This window comes from Vanessa tameamea, chromosome 19, assembly GCF_037043105.1.
Source record: "Vanessa tameamea isolate UH-Manoa-2023 chromosome 19, ilVanTame1 primary haplotype, whole genome shotgun sequence".
In the NCBI taxonomy this organism is placed as follows: domain Eukaryota; kingdom Metazoa; phylum Arthropoda; class Insecta; order Lepidoptera; family Nymphalidae; genus Vanessa; species Vanessa tameamea.
The window spans coordinates 2,959,182-2,974,314 of NC_087327.1; the positions used below are offsets into that span (position 1 = coordinate 2,959,182).

At 32.5% G+C, this 15,133-nt stretch overlaps 3 protein-coding genes across 3 annotated transcripts; 2 read left to right on the forward strand and 1 right to left on the reverse strand.

Moving 5' to 3' along the window:
- Positions 1 to 1,661: 1,661 nt before the first annotated feature.
- On the forward strand, positions 1,662 to 4,559 carry LOC113397019 (conserved oligomeric Golgi complex subunit 2). Its single transcript, XM_026635159.2, has 6 exons — positions 1,662 to 1,859; positions 1,946 to 2,173; positions 2,293 to 3,139; positions 3,295 to 3,500; positions 3,737 to 4,182; positions 4,270 to 4,559. Exons 1-6 carry the CDS (start codon positions 1,782 to 1,784, stop codon positions 4,541 to 4,543), a joined length of 2,079 nt encoding a protein of 692 aa, XP_026490944.2. The 5' UTR covers positions 1,662 to 1,781; the 3' UTR covers positions 4,544 to 4,559.
- Positions 4,560 to 4,607: 48 nt separating this feature from the next.
- Positions 4,608 to 6,799, reverse strand: LOC113397020 (DNA polymerase iota). Its single transcript, XM_026635160.2, has 2 exons — positions 6,635 to 6,799; positions 4,608 to 6,537 (listed from the first exon to the last, which is right to left on the reverse strand). Exons 1-2 carry the CDS (start codon positions 6,643 to 6,645, stop codon positions 4,722 to 4,724), a joined length of 1,827 nt encoding a protein of 608 aa, XP_026490945.1. The 5' UTR covers positions 6,646 to 6,799; the 3' UTR covers positions 4,608 to 4,721.
- Positions 6,800 to 7,362: 563 nt separating this feature from the next.
- Positions 7,363 to 12,326, forward strand: LOC113397059 (protein phosphatase 1 regulatory subunit 21). Its single transcript, XM_064217897.1, has 9 exons — positions 7,363 to 7,545; positions 7,617 to 7,811; positions 8,320 to 8,457; positions 8,926 to 9,168; positions 9,293 to 9,376; positions 9,751 to 9,904; positions 10,376 to 10,548; positions 10,773 to 10,868; positions 11,276 to 12,326. The coding sequence occupies exons 1-9, from the start codon at positions 7,480 to 7,482 to the stop codon at positions 11,417 to 11,419; spliced, it is 1,293 nt and encodes a 430-aa protein (XP_064073967.1). The 5' UTR covers positions 7,363 to 7,479; the 3' UTR covers positions 11,420 to 12,326.
- The last annotated feature ends 2,807 nt before the right edge of the window (positions 12,327 to 15,133 follow it).

Below are 15,133 nucleotides of genomic sequence, written 5' to 3' on the forward strand. Positions count from 1 at the left end.
TAAGTAAACATATTTTTTGAGCTTACATTGCAAAAGCTGGCTGAACCCTACGAGATAGTTTAAAATAATGTAGTACAGTATTGTACACCTTAAAAGGATCTTCAAAAAAGTCCGAGAAGGTATATCTTAGGGATAACCCACAATAACCATTTTTTATCCTTTACTTTTTACGGGAAAAAATGGCTTATTTTCGAAGCGATTTTAAGCAATACAGCATCCTTATTCAATTAAATACATTCTGCATTTAATATAGATCAATATGGCACTTTACAGCTTATAATTTAAATTAATATTTTCGAAGATATTATAGATTTAAAACGCAAGGACATAGCGGTTTGTATTGACTAACGGCTGAAAAACTGTGAACATTATAAGACAATGTGTAGTATATTTAGTATCAGCATTGACCCGTGCGGAGCCGGGGCGGGTCCCCACTATTACATATATTTCTTCAACTATTATTATTAAATTTTAGTTTCGACTTTTTTATTTCCTTTTAAACAGGGTTAATGTTACTATTGCGCCAAGGCCAAGACCAAGCGTGATAACTTTATAAATCATAAATTGACAACTGCGATGTCAATTTAAGATTTATACGAAGAACTTTCGAGTCAGACGTGTGGTGCTTAGTAAGACTGCTTTATTAGACTTCACATAACTGGTATTTATAGTACGTGACTTCATTTGCTATGATTTTTATTGATCGGCTAGATTTTGGTGAACTATTGCTGCTACTTGATCATTCCTGTGCTTGTAATCAGTTTTGATGATTTATTTGCAAGCACCGGTTATATGCTGAATTGTTTCTGGACTGCTGAGGTAACACCTACATAGATATGTGGATAAATTGTGTATGCGAACAATATGTTTCTGATAATTACGGCCGAATTAAAAATGTCATTACTAAGAATTCAATAGATATAATAATACAATGATTATTATATATATATTCAATTATGGTATATAATAAACAACATTTAAACTGAAAACAACTGAATACTAAATTTTATATCTGGAAATCGATTTAAAAACCTGTTTAGATAAATGATAAATATATGACAAAATTTATCTAAATTCGTCAAGTAGTAAACCCGTAACTGAAAGTGGTATTTTTCTTTTTTGGAAAGTCGTTCTTTTAAGGAAAAACGTTATAGGCGACTTTCCCCAAAAAATATTGGGAAAACACTTTCTCTCTTTTTTTATAAACGATTTTATTTAAACATTTTTTTAGTTATTTTTATATATCTATGAACATTTAAAATAGAGAGAGTGCCGAAAAGCCTTTTTTTTCCGAGCAGGTTTACGGGGCCATGTTCAACATCCAACGGCCAAATGATGAACTCCCGATATTAAAATGGCCATATTGCCACCTGGCACTGAAGCTACTGAAGTAAAAATTAGATACTGGCAATTGGCAAACAATAATTTTTTGTAGCCTAACTTTTCACATATGATATTCAATATAGTTGGGTATCGAAAATATTGCAGTAAAATATTGCAATAATAATAATATGCAGCGTTGTTATTTATTATCAAATATAAGAATTATGTTATTTAATCAATGTTATTATTTTTATCATTATTTTATTAATTCATATTTTAGAATCTTACTTAAAGTAGTAATTGCATCCGAATTTCGAACTATTCCTGACGTGTTAAATGTCAGGCTGACGTCAGTGTACGTCAAAATGATTCTTGAGTGCAGGGGCGATTTCAATAGATAAATAATTTGTTAACCCGTTCCTAATAATAATGGTGCCTTAAAAAAGATATACACGGACATGGATAACGATAGTAATGATTTTACATTACCACCGGCCCCGAGGGGCTTATGTTTTGATCGTAATGACTTCGTCAAGGTATTTCCCTTTTATTACTGATTTAGACCTCAAAAACAATTATTTACTTCATGAAACTATGATTTATATGATAAAATAAATTTCAGACGAGCTTTTCGGTGGATAATTTCCTCTCAGACCACCAAGATGTTGCATCCTTGGAGACGATGCGAGATGACCTAGGTGTCTACTTAAAAGTACTTAGGCTAGCAATGATTGAACTTATTAATAAGGACTATGCAAATTTCGTGAACTTGTGTGCTACACTAATTGGCTTCGATAAAGCTATTGTAAAAATACAAGTGCCATTGGGTCAATTGAATGAAGAAGTTATAGTAAGTTATTTTCGAACCTTACATATTTTTAATAAAACAATATTAACTTATGGTAAAAATATTAGTATCTATAATTATATACATTGTATGCAACATTAATAGAATGATTTTGATTGCAGAATGTAAAACAAAGTTTGGAGGATGCTATGAAAGAATTGTCATTGTGGCTAAGCCAACGTCATGGCTTGATAAAAAAAAAACAGCTACTTAAATATTACAGTCAGACTTTAAACTGCCTTACAATATTAGAAAACATTTTGCATGAAATTTCTGATAAAAGAAAATATGAACAAATAATCATTGCTGACAGGGCTGCAATGCAATACAACCAACTAAAGTATTCAATATCAAAATGTGACAGTCTCGTTAAACCTGAGCAAAAGAAGCAGTATAATGAAGTGGGAAGAAAACTGGTTCAAATCCTAAATGATTTGCTTTTTCAATTTTGGAATGACAATAATGAAGAATATTTACTTAGAACACTATTGACTTTAACATCCTTAGATAGAGTCACTGAAACAGAAATGCTAATAAGAAAACAAGCAGTGGCTCCACTTTTACAAGACATAATAAATGAACCTGCATTACAAAGAAGTAAAGATGGCTTACAAGGAGTATATAAAAGTATATTGTCATTATTAGACAGTAAATTAAATTTATTCATTGTTGTCACTCAACATTCCAAATTAACATTTCTTGCAAAAAAATATAAATTTTTAGTAAATTGTTTTTGGTGTGAAGTAGAAAACCGCTTAGAAGTTAATTTAGCGTCAATTTTCGCACCTGGTAACCCTCAGCTCTTCTATAGGAGATATAGTGAAAGTATGCATTTTATAACACTGTTAGAGGAATACTGTTCTACAAAAGAAATGATTCAACTGCTGCATGAAACGGCAGAGTATAAAAGTTTTGTTAGGAGGTGGAATTTGCCAGTATATTTCCAGATTCGATTTCAGGAAATAGCAGGTATCTATTAAATTTATAATACTTTTTTTTTTGGTAAATTTTATTAGTAAAACTAACACTTCCAATTCAAAATAACATAATATTTGTTTTACTGTTAACATCATTTTAAGATAAATAAAAGCAGATTTAAAAAAATATAAAATATGTATTAACAGGTAGTTTTGAAGCATCACTAAAATCAAGTCCAACATTACAAAATAATGATGACTTCATTTTACTTGAAACGTACAAGTGTTGGAAAGCTCTCCAAGACTGCTGGTCAGATGGTATCTACATCGAGGCTTTAGCACACAAGTTCTGGAAGCTATCACTTCAATTGTTGTGCAGATATACTACATGGATAACTAGTATTTGTTCTGAAGTAAGTTTAAATTAAAAAAATTTAATCATGTGGAATTTATATCAATTGATTTTTTTTTATTGTGAACTGGTCCATTTGTTTTCATCTAAATTACCTACCCAGAGTTTGTAGAGGTTATCTAGTTTAAAAACATGCTTGTTTTTTTTTTAAAACAAAATTATTTTTTAAATTAGTAGGTAGTTCCTGGAACAAACTTTACAATGTTAGTGTATGTAAATAATGTTTAACCTTTTCAGCAAACTGCCTCTCCTAAGTTGGAATCAACAGGTATTAACAAAAATTTAATTGACAACTGTATATTCTTATATCTCGATAGTTCAACATTGGCACAACAATTAACTAAATTGTTAATCACTGTTGAAAGCAAAACGCCAAATAAAAGTAGAGAATTAATAAGAGAAAGCTTAAAACCCACTGAAGAATTGTTACAAGGAACAAAAGTTAAAATAAGCGAATGTATAGTTAATGAATTATTTGAGTATTTCAATGTACAGTTAAAACAAGTAAGTGACATACCAAGATTATATAGAAAGACAAACCGTAGCATACCAACGAAGCCCTGTAATTATATAGATGTTATAGCAAGATCAATGCAAGAATTCAGTGAAGATGCTACTAAGAGACTTGATAAATCATTTTTAGTTGAACTATATAATATGTTATTCAATGTTATGACTATTTCGTAAGTATCTTATTATTTATAAAAACATAAATCAGTCTCACTTTTATTAATTCCACATAATAATTGCTATCTTAATTATATTTTCAGATATTATAAATATGTTGAAGATGTGTTAGTGTCTGTGCAAAGAACTGAAGAATCTTTAAGAAGACTAAAGCAAATTCGAGATATGGCTTCTCCTCAGAGTAATGACAGCTCAGGCATCACAGATGGCGACAAGATTAGATTACAACTGAATGTGGATGTTGTTTCATATACTAAGTTGGCAGAAACCCTTCTGGTAGATGTAAATAGTGTGCACAAATTAGCCGATTTATCTTCTATGGTTACAGATGCTGTAAAAAATATAAATATTAAATGATATGCCCAGTTGTATACTCATGCTTTTAACTTAATATCCTATAAATAAGGTATAAATAAAAATATTTTTATAACATAAACATGTATTTGATCAGTTTAATAAAAATTGTATGATTTGAAAAAATAGAAACCATTCACTTATCACTTAAAATAATTAACAAGATAAAATCTTACTAATACTATTTGTGTGGAACAAAATATTTCAAGAGTGTGTTAGGCTTTGCTTTATTTACATTTCTAGGGCTACTTCTGGGCACCTCTGAGCTCGAGGGATTTTTCCACATGGCTTTTAGTTCCTGTTGCATTTCATCAGGAAGAGCACTAAATACTTCTTTATCAACATAACTTGGACAGTCATCACAATTAGCTCCTTCTGCCACATCTTTCATAGTATCTGAGGTGTCTGAGAGATTATCTTTTGCTGGGCTTGCTCGAGGTGTGAGAGACCTGTCCCTAGAACTTAACCGGAGTTCTGATACTTTTTCCAGCTCCTTTGAATTAAGCCTGAGCTCACCAACTTTCAACTTACTGGGGGATGCAACCTCTTCTTTTGACAAACACCTTCTCTTTGCTATCCAATTGACTTTTTTGGGCTTTTTAGGTGACGGTTCCACTTCACCATCTGAAAGATCAGTTGTTGTACTACTACTAGGTGATGCAGCGGAGTAATCCATTGAGGAGGCTGATGTGTCACAATCATTCTGTATATTGAGAACTGACTGGACAGATATGTCATTCATTAAATAGTTGACAATTGAACTTCTACCAGTCATACGCTCTTGGAATTTTGTAAACGCCAGTCCTACTAAAGTTAAATGGAATGGTTTAGATAAGTCAATGAGCTTATTGAATAGTCTCATTATCATGCTCATCAGTTTTTGTTGGCCGGCTTCAGTTACTGTCAATGTCCCACTGTTTATTGTAAAGATCGAGGGAGACACTTGACATTGTCTGGACTCTCTGTGACTACTCAACCTTTTTACATCTTTCTTTCGTAATGTTACTCTAAGTGAAACTGGAATGCGTCCATCTTCCCTTACTAATATTAGCAATCTCTGTAACAATGCCCCAAATTTCTCTTCAACTTCACTTTTTACACTGACAGTCTTAAAGCTATCTTCTAAACCTATACTCTGTGGTCTACCTGATTGCTTCACTGGAGTATTATCTTCGCCTGCGCTTAAACTTTTCAATCTAACTGCCATGTCACCACTGAAATGCTTCTTCAGAACATCTAAAGATACTTCTTGTAGGTCACTTACTGTAATTATTTTTTGAGAAATGAGAGCTTCGGCAGTCTTTGAACCAATACTTGGTATTGAACGAACACTTTGAAATGTAGTCATAAAAGTGGCCCCATGTTCAGGAAATACAGTTGTTTGGTCATTTGGCTTTTTGAATGGACAAACTAGTTTAGCCAAAAGTTTGTTGTGAGCTATTCCAGCACAAGTTGTAAAACCTAACTCATCATATATTTTATGTCTCATTTCATTGGCTATTTGTGATGCTACTTTTAATCTCCTATGGCAGCCACAGAGACACTCTGAGCTTGACTCAGAGAAAACATGACCAGATAGTGTGATGCTTGTTACATTTAAAGTTTTTAATTTTTCCTGTACTAAATTTGTGACGTCAATAAAATTTTCGTCCATGCCTAGTTTTTCAACTGGACATTTCCAACTCTGAAGTAAAGTAAATATTTTATTCGAGGCGGCCCTGTAGTCGTGCAAGTCCTCACCACTGACTAACTTTAAGTTTGGACATACTTTCAACGCGTCTGAAACGAGCATGCATTTTCGTATACCGAACTTCCTAGCTTCATAATTGCTGGTCACTACGATGTTTTTCTGTTGAATTCCTAGTGGAAGGGATCGCAATTCTGGTTTCCGCACCATCTCTACTTGAGCGTAAAAACAATCGACATCTATATGTATAATACTCTTGGAATGGTCGCTTGAGACTTCAGTAAAAGTAGAGCTGCTCGTTTCCATGTTCCTGTGGATTATTCACACAGTTTCATCATAATTTACTTTGTTCCGACTTAAGTTTTACCTGTTGCGATAGAATGTTATATTGTGAGTCAGAACCTTACCTGTCGTCCATGCTTTGACATAAATTTATAAAATAAGTTAAATAGTAAATAAGTACAGAATATAACTAGGTAATTATTATTTTTCTTTCATAAATTCCAAAATATTGATATTTTAGATCGGACAATCACGACACATCAACAGAGACAATGTTGCCAAGTAATTGTATTTAATAGTGCTGCCAATGATATTGCTTACAATCAGTTGCACTCATCATTCAACTAGAATTCTCAAAATTCCCCGTTTGATACTTGCTACCCTTTCTCGATATAACCAAAAAGTTGTTTATCAAAATGCAGTAATCATAAAAATATTACGTATATCAATTTATACTTTATATATTTACGTTTTTAATCAAAAATATTAAACCTCAAAAATATAGAATTAAATAACAAGTGCTGCGTATTATAAGTATCAATCTTAATATTTAGTTCATGATTTTATTGATGACGGAATTATTAGATAAAAAATTTAAAAATATATATAAACATATATTGTTTTAACTTTCTAATAAAATGATTTATCCCAAAAATATGACTATTAGATTGTAATATATATGTATGGCTATGTCAATACTCTAAATTATATATTTAGAGAGAAAAATGATGATAATATGAAATTAATTAATATTACTTTTAAACAATTTAAATATTTATTTATAAAACGCGGTTTACAGTTGTAATACGCTACAATTATCCAAACATTGTTTTTTTTTATTAAACGTCATTTATTTGTCAAATTCGACTGTCATTTTCACACGAAAGTGGGTGTTCGATACGGTACTAGATTTACCAAATAAACAATTAAAGTGTAACGAGAAAGAGTTATGACCTCTTGAAACCTAGTCATGGAGGGGCTGCCTTCTGGTGATGTTCAAGCCAAATATCAAAAATTAGCAGCAGAGTATTCTAAGGTATAGTACTTATTTATACAGCGGACTACTGGTATCGGCAATTGGTGTAAATTTACTGTTTCCGTTCACAGTTGAGGGTTCACGTGAAAGTATTAAAGAAGGGTGTCCTAGATGAACAAGCAAAGTCAAATGAATTACGGGAAGTATTAAAAGATAAAGAGAAATCGTTAAGAAAAGGAGAATTAGAGATAGATTCATTAACGTTTAGAAACCAGCAATTGACGCGGCGCGTTTCCGTCCTTCAAGATGAACTTGATCTTCTTCAGGTAAACTCTATGAACAATATAACAATAGAAAATGTATATTAATCATATAATGAAATGTGTCTGACGAAATATTTTGATTAATATATTAATAATTGTGTATAAATAAATGATACAAACTATTCTAAGTGTACTTTTGTGTTGTTCCATTTGTTTGTTACCATCTTTATGATTTAGGATTAAATCATCATATTATGCAAATATTTATAAATATAATCTGTTTAAGTAATGGAGTTTTAATAAGAGAGATCTTTTATTGAATTTCGTTTTTAAAGAATTACTATAACATCAGAAGCTCAACTAAAAGATTGCATATAATAAATCAAATACTTCAGCTCCATTCCCACACAGCTGTAGATAGCAGTAGACTTTATATTAAGTCAAATCATAGTCTTCTTAGTCCATTCTGGCGTCATAGGGCACACAAAGTCTTTTCTTAATATAATCTTTTAGGGACCTTCATGGTAATGGTACTGTTTCACATGTTCTATTGAAAATTATGTTTTTATAGAATAAGTTAACAAAGAAATCTAAAAGTAAAGGAGACGAGAAGCAAGCATCAACAAGCCAAGCACCCTCACTTGACTCAGGCCTCCTGCAAGAAGAGCTTCAGAAAAAGATAATTGAAAATGCACAGTATGCATCACAGGTACAGAGATTTTGTACATATTTAAACCAAAAGAAATTAATAAAAATATTAGTAAAATATTTTCTATCAAAAACTATAAAACATTTTTATACATTTTATTAAGTGGTTATTTATTGGTTCCAATGGAAGGAGTAAAGATGATAGAGGAGAAAGTAGATTAAAGTCCATACTCTTCTTGTAATTGGAATGGGCTACAGATTAAACTTGTATATTATAGAGAAGCTATACACAATGCCTCCTACATACACCTTCCTTATTAATAGGTTAAAATGACTATCTACAAGTGATATTATATAATAATAATTTGGATTAGATGTTGCACAAATTTTATTTGCTGTGTTGTCTTTCAAATGTCAAATATTGATAAAAAATAGAAAAATTGTGTAGCTGACCTCCTCTAAACAATGGCTATAAGTAAGGGTATGAGATTTAAAAAAAATTTGAATGAAAAACACACTCTGTTAACAGCTTTCAGATAAGACATTTGAAGTGTCTCAACTCCAAGCTTCAATCGAAGACTACCAGAAGCATATAAGTGAAAGTGAAAGCAAATATAAGTGTGAGATTGCTAAATTGAAGAATAAAAACCAGGAACTCCAGTTTGCATTGGAAGATGCTCAAAAGGACAGATTAGGTGTGATCGCCAAGCCACAAACTAGCAGTCAAGCAGCAAGTTGTAATGGAGATTTTCTGTCAGAAGGTGGAAGCTTGGTTAGTTCGGTTTATTTATTTTATAATCATATATATTTTATTTAAGGTGGCTCTTACATGTACAATCCATATCACTCGTATATATTGAAAGTAATGTTATAAAAAGCGTCTGTGATATTTTCAGGTGGGAAGTGAAGATGCACTTAGTTCCGTAGATGATTTGAATATTAACGATCAACTGAGTACAAAAGCTCATACTTTAGAACAGGTAATAATTATATTTAGTTAACGAAAAACTGTAATTTAATTAAACTATTTAAATAATAAAACATTTTTAAACACTCCTATCACACACTTATCTCAGATATGGAGACAATGAAGCGTAATTTAATTTACATTTAATAATAATTTATTTCAAACTATTAGTTGCATATTACAACAGTGCAAATCTGATTTCTATGCAAGTGTTAACCGTGCGTCAGAAGTGATTTAATTGTAATGTAAACTGTTTTTATCATTACTAAATTTTTATTTTTTATCTATAATTTTCAAATTGTAATTTAATATGGTTATTATTAGACTAATTTAATATAGACATTAATGTAACTATTCTATTGTTGATGTAATATTTTATATTTGCAGGAAAATCAAAAACTTCGTATGGAATATGAATTGCTTGAAATGGAGAATGAAAGCCTTAAACTAGAGATAAGTAAACACGTATCCGCCGCCCAGAAGAGGAGAGGGGAGACGCACGACTCGGGCGACTTTAATAGCTTCAGTGAGACCTCTGTCGGTGAGTTTCTTAATATTTTATCTTAAGATAGTTCATCCGGTAACATATACTTAAGTACATGTTACCGGATGGTTGAAAGAACCGTTAGTTTGTATAAAATTATGTAAAATCTAGCTAATTAGTAAAATTTTTTACATTATAAAGTGCATATGGCTTCTTTTATCTCACTGGAAAAATGTGTTACGCGTTTCCTCCACATGAAGTGAGAGGTATGTGGTACTCGCCGGTGCCCAGGATGCCTATTTCACCGGAATACCACAAAAAAACCTACCGGTACCCTTTCCGCCTCCTCGGCTATAACTATAAAAATTTTAACTGTGTCAGTGTAAATTGAAACCAACAAATTTTCAATATTTTACTATCTGTCTATAGTCAATTACTTTTCGACTATATTAATAGCAGAGTCTGGGCTCTGTCTGGGCGCCATAGGGCGTAGCGTAGCGTAATAGGGATGCGCCGTGACGTGTGCAGACGCGGGCGGCGTGGTGTCGGGGCTGCTGGGCGCGCTGGCGTGCCCGCTGCTGCTGGCGCGCGAGCTGCAGCAGCGCGAGGAGCGCGTGGCGACGCACTTCCGGCGCCGCCTCGCCGCCGCCGCCGCGCGCGCCGACCTGCTGCAGGGCAAGACCGACCACTACCTGCAGGAGGTAGCTGTGCTGCTTTTGCTGGCGTCATTCATTACTTCGATATTGAGTTGTAGTACATGAAAACATTGTTTTGTGGCTGTGCAAGCTTTCATATTTTTTTCATTTTTTTCATACCCTCCCAAAGAGGCTCCCAGGAAGCTTCGCTTTTGCCGATTGTCTCACGACTTACCGTCAGTCATTATTGGACGGACGGATGTATGACGTGATTTTTATTTATTGTATAGTGCGAAATACTTCGACTACGGTTCGATGTGATGGAGCGTGAAAAGGAGGAAGCTGCGCATACGTTACAAGAAAAACACAACACTATCAGCAGGCTGGTGAGTTGTTATCTATTCACATAGTGACTCACGGTCGGTGCTAACATTAGCGCGAAAAATAGTCACGTTTATTTGTCAAACATTACGGTTCGTTAATTGGTGGTTAGTAAAATATAATTTACTTGGTGGTAGGGCTTTGTGCAAAGTCGTTTGGGTAGGTACCGCACACTAATCATAACTACCGCGAAACAGCAATACTTCGTACTATTGTATTCCGGTTTGAAACTACAGGCATAAGGTATAGCAAGTCTTAGTTTTCAAAATTAGTGTATTATCATTCAGATGTTGGCAATATTTACACCCCCGTGCTCTTGTGTACTCTTCTACGTGGTCGGCTAGTCTCTTTCGAGAAATCGGTCAGCAGGACATCAAAATATACAGCATAAGACAATTTGATTTCCTCACAGGAAGAGGAGCTGCAGTCGACGTCTCGCAACTACGAGCAGCAGCTGGGCGTGCTGACCGAGCACGTGGCCGCGCTCAACGAGCACATCGCGCGCCAGCACGACCGCCTGCAGCAGCTGCAGCGCTCCAGGGAACGCCGCAAGTAGCGGCGCTCGGCCCTCTGTGGCGCTGCAGCGCTCACGTGACGCCGCGTCGGGCGTCGTTACAGCGCTCGCGGACATTAAGCTGCCGCTGTATTGGGTCACGTGTGCCGTACGATCACCATTCATTCGGTCACCCCTCAGTCCACATTTAAACGAAAGTACGGTCAGCGTGCGCGCACCGGTAATATTCCCCGCTAGATGATTCTAGTTTGTAACTCTAAACCATCACTGGTGTAGTGGTAGTCATTATACTTCGAATGGTGTAATGTGTCGGCAACTACACTGTAAATCTTAACCTCCATCGAAGATGACTTTCGGGTAGCTAGTGGACTTTTTATCGTTATGTCATGGTTTATCGTCGCAAAGAATATTTAAATTTATAAACGAATTATAATGCTGCTATCTCTAATACTATCCTATAGCCAAAAATCATCTTTATTTTCTCAAAAACAATACATCTACTGTATTTATCCTTCTATTATTTTGTTTTAGATTACATAGATATACGTATGTCCTTGTTATTAGCACAGACATTTTCAAATGTTTCGTTTAAAAACACATACACGAAGACCGTTTGAATCCATTCATTTATTAAATATTAGTAAGACGCAGAATATTCAGACTTCTTAAAAAAAAAAGTAAAACAGCTATTTTTTTAAAATAGGAACAATAACGAAAGCAAAGGTCATATATATATATTAAACAAAGATTTAATATAAGAATTATAGAAAAAAAAAAATCGTATGTCCAGTCGTAGATAAGATATTATAATAATTGAATTGTTCATGCATGTACATAAAGTGATACGACTATATTATTAATATAAAAAGTTAGGTTTATTGGCACTTTTATACTTGAAAATATAATAGTGATTTAAGATTATTATCGAGGAAATGAAATGAACTTTATCATATAAATATATAATACGCTACTGGATTTACGTATTTCAAATGAATTAAATCACATTCAGCTCTGTATTAACAAATATATACATAAATTATGATTAAACGACGTATTGTGTAAGGATTGAACTTAAATTATATGATAACTTTATAAATGAATTTCTCACACAATACGAAATGAAAAATGTAAGACTTATTATTATTAAATTTAATTAAATATGTATTTGTTGTTAATATCGAAAGGAACACATTTTATATAATGATTTTATCTTAATTTATTTACTATTATTTTATTATTAATTTTTAGCATTCCTATCGAATATTCGAGGCCTAATTAGGTATTGTCTATTTCAATATAATTTGTACGAAACAGAATTTGAAAAAATAAACAAATTTAAAAAATAACTTTTATTTAGCAATTATTTTTAAAAGTTGTGTCGTAATAGATAATCTGAAATAATGATAATGTTTGTTACTTATCTGATTAAATACTGAGCGCTCATTGGTCGCTTGTTTCGTCATCAGTTGCTATCGACCAATTACAATTCAGTATAAAGTCAAATTAGTAAATCGTCTTTGGTTAAGGTGTGTAATGATGTGCCTGCAAGATTAAACCCACGTACAGCCACAACCCACGTTCTGGCAGGTTTAATTCAGGCTATAAATACAAAAAGCTTGGAAAAAATTATAAATTTAACAAGTTGTAAAAAAATTGTAAATAAAATCATTTCTCACAACTATGGAAAGAATATTTATAAAAAAATGTTACGATTGTTTAATATATCGTCAGTATATACACGATAGACAACAGAGAATAGAGAAAGAAATAGAGTATGACGCCTAGCTAATTGATTTGGAATATTTGTTTCTGATTATAAAGTAAATTGTTTACGTTTCATACAAATTCAATTGAAGTACGAGTGTGTTGCTATTGTCAGTACAAAAGGCCGTTTGTATTGTTTTATTAAGGAATGTATACAACAAGAAAGGACTGGATTTTATTAAAACATATTTATTTATTAATGAATTGCTGTTTATAGATTTATTCAGGAAGGCGCGCCCCGCGTAAAGCTCGTGTTTGCAATTCAACTTAGTGTACGTGATACGACGAAGAGTAAAGTTTATCAAAAACGAAATCATTTACCATGGAAGGCGCGCCTTTTTGAGCGAATAGACCTGTAGCGGTGTGTAGTTAAACACAGAGAATAGAGGTATCTCTTTCTGTCAATATTGATTTTACATTCGAAAGAAGAAGATAGAAAGATTTCAATAAAAACCCTCTAAATATTTGTTGGTTGTCGGTACTTTTTTATAATTGACGTAACATATTACGTAACATATGACGTAACATATTAGTAACTAAAAGATCAGAAGAAATATATTCATATCACATGATAAACCGGCTTTTTTATTTGCGGTAATTATTTACGTACTAAATTTAACACGAGATTATTAGATTGTGAATTCTATGAGGATTGTAGCTGAATAAAAACAAAAATGAAGGAAGTAATCAGTTTGTATGTAGTATTTATGTTCAAGGACACAATATATACATACGACCTTTTGTAGTTGGACTAACAGCAGCGATGCCTTTTGTATCGGCTAGTGATTGGTTTCCTCTAGTTGTGAGGTTTTAAATGCAATAATAAGGCTTCATAAATTCGTCACGATATATTTTTAGTTTTATCTGAAATGCTTAGATACATATAAAATTTCGATTTGTGATCTGACAAGTATTCATATTTATTCAGAGATTCTATGGAAGAATATTGTTAATTCTATATTAGTAAAAAATATGTAATATTGGAACAATTTCAAATGATAAGAAGCGTGCGAACTTGAAAAGTGATTTCAATCATAGTTTAATCAAAATTAATAATATGTAGTATGAAATAAATCGAATTCCAATTCAATATTTGTATCAACTGCGTACATTATTTTCTTGCTTAAAAAATCAGTAAACCGAATTATTTTTCGTATTCATTGAGAAATTATAATAATTTATTGTAAAAAAGGAAACCTACTTTTTTATTATATATGTTACTGTAAATCTTAAGATGTTCCAGTAAAACCTAAGATTTACCGACATGAGTTGGTAAATGTAAGTATTTATTATAAAGGGACGCCTTTTTCGGACTTTTAGCATTCCAATCTAACCTAACCTACCATGTAAATCCTAAGATTTACCAAGTGAATGGTAAAAGTTCGAATCCCAATTTTATGGACATTTACCATTCATAATCAGTAAATCTTAGGTTTTACTGGAAAATCTTAAGATTTACCGTAGTTCGAACTTTTACAGTAACATATATATAATAATCTGTTTTTCTGACTTTTATGTCAGCTCGCTACCACGACAGATCCAATTCTAAACGCCGGTTTAATCTAATAAAAGTATGTTCGCGGTTAAAACGAGAAAATAATATATCAAATGGATAACATATGTCGCCGTAAAATTGAAACTGTTGCTGTTGATTATAATCTATCTTGCGAGATTAACCGTAGGATGATTCGAATTGAAATCATAAAAACTCGAATTTCAAAATTTAATACTAAAAAGATTTTATACCTTTTATTGTAAATTGAATCACCGTAAATAATCTCTAGAAAAATTAGTACGAGATAGGTAATCTGTTATAATCTAACGGTATTTGAAATTTTACAGTAATATCTACATTTCAAAAATTTAAAGTACATTTCTTTTTCAAGCTGACAGTGACTCAGTAAATTTATATTGCGACCTACTTTGGTGAAACTGGCATGTATGATACTCTATAATGTTTGTATGTTAAATACCCGTTGAAACATAAACCTT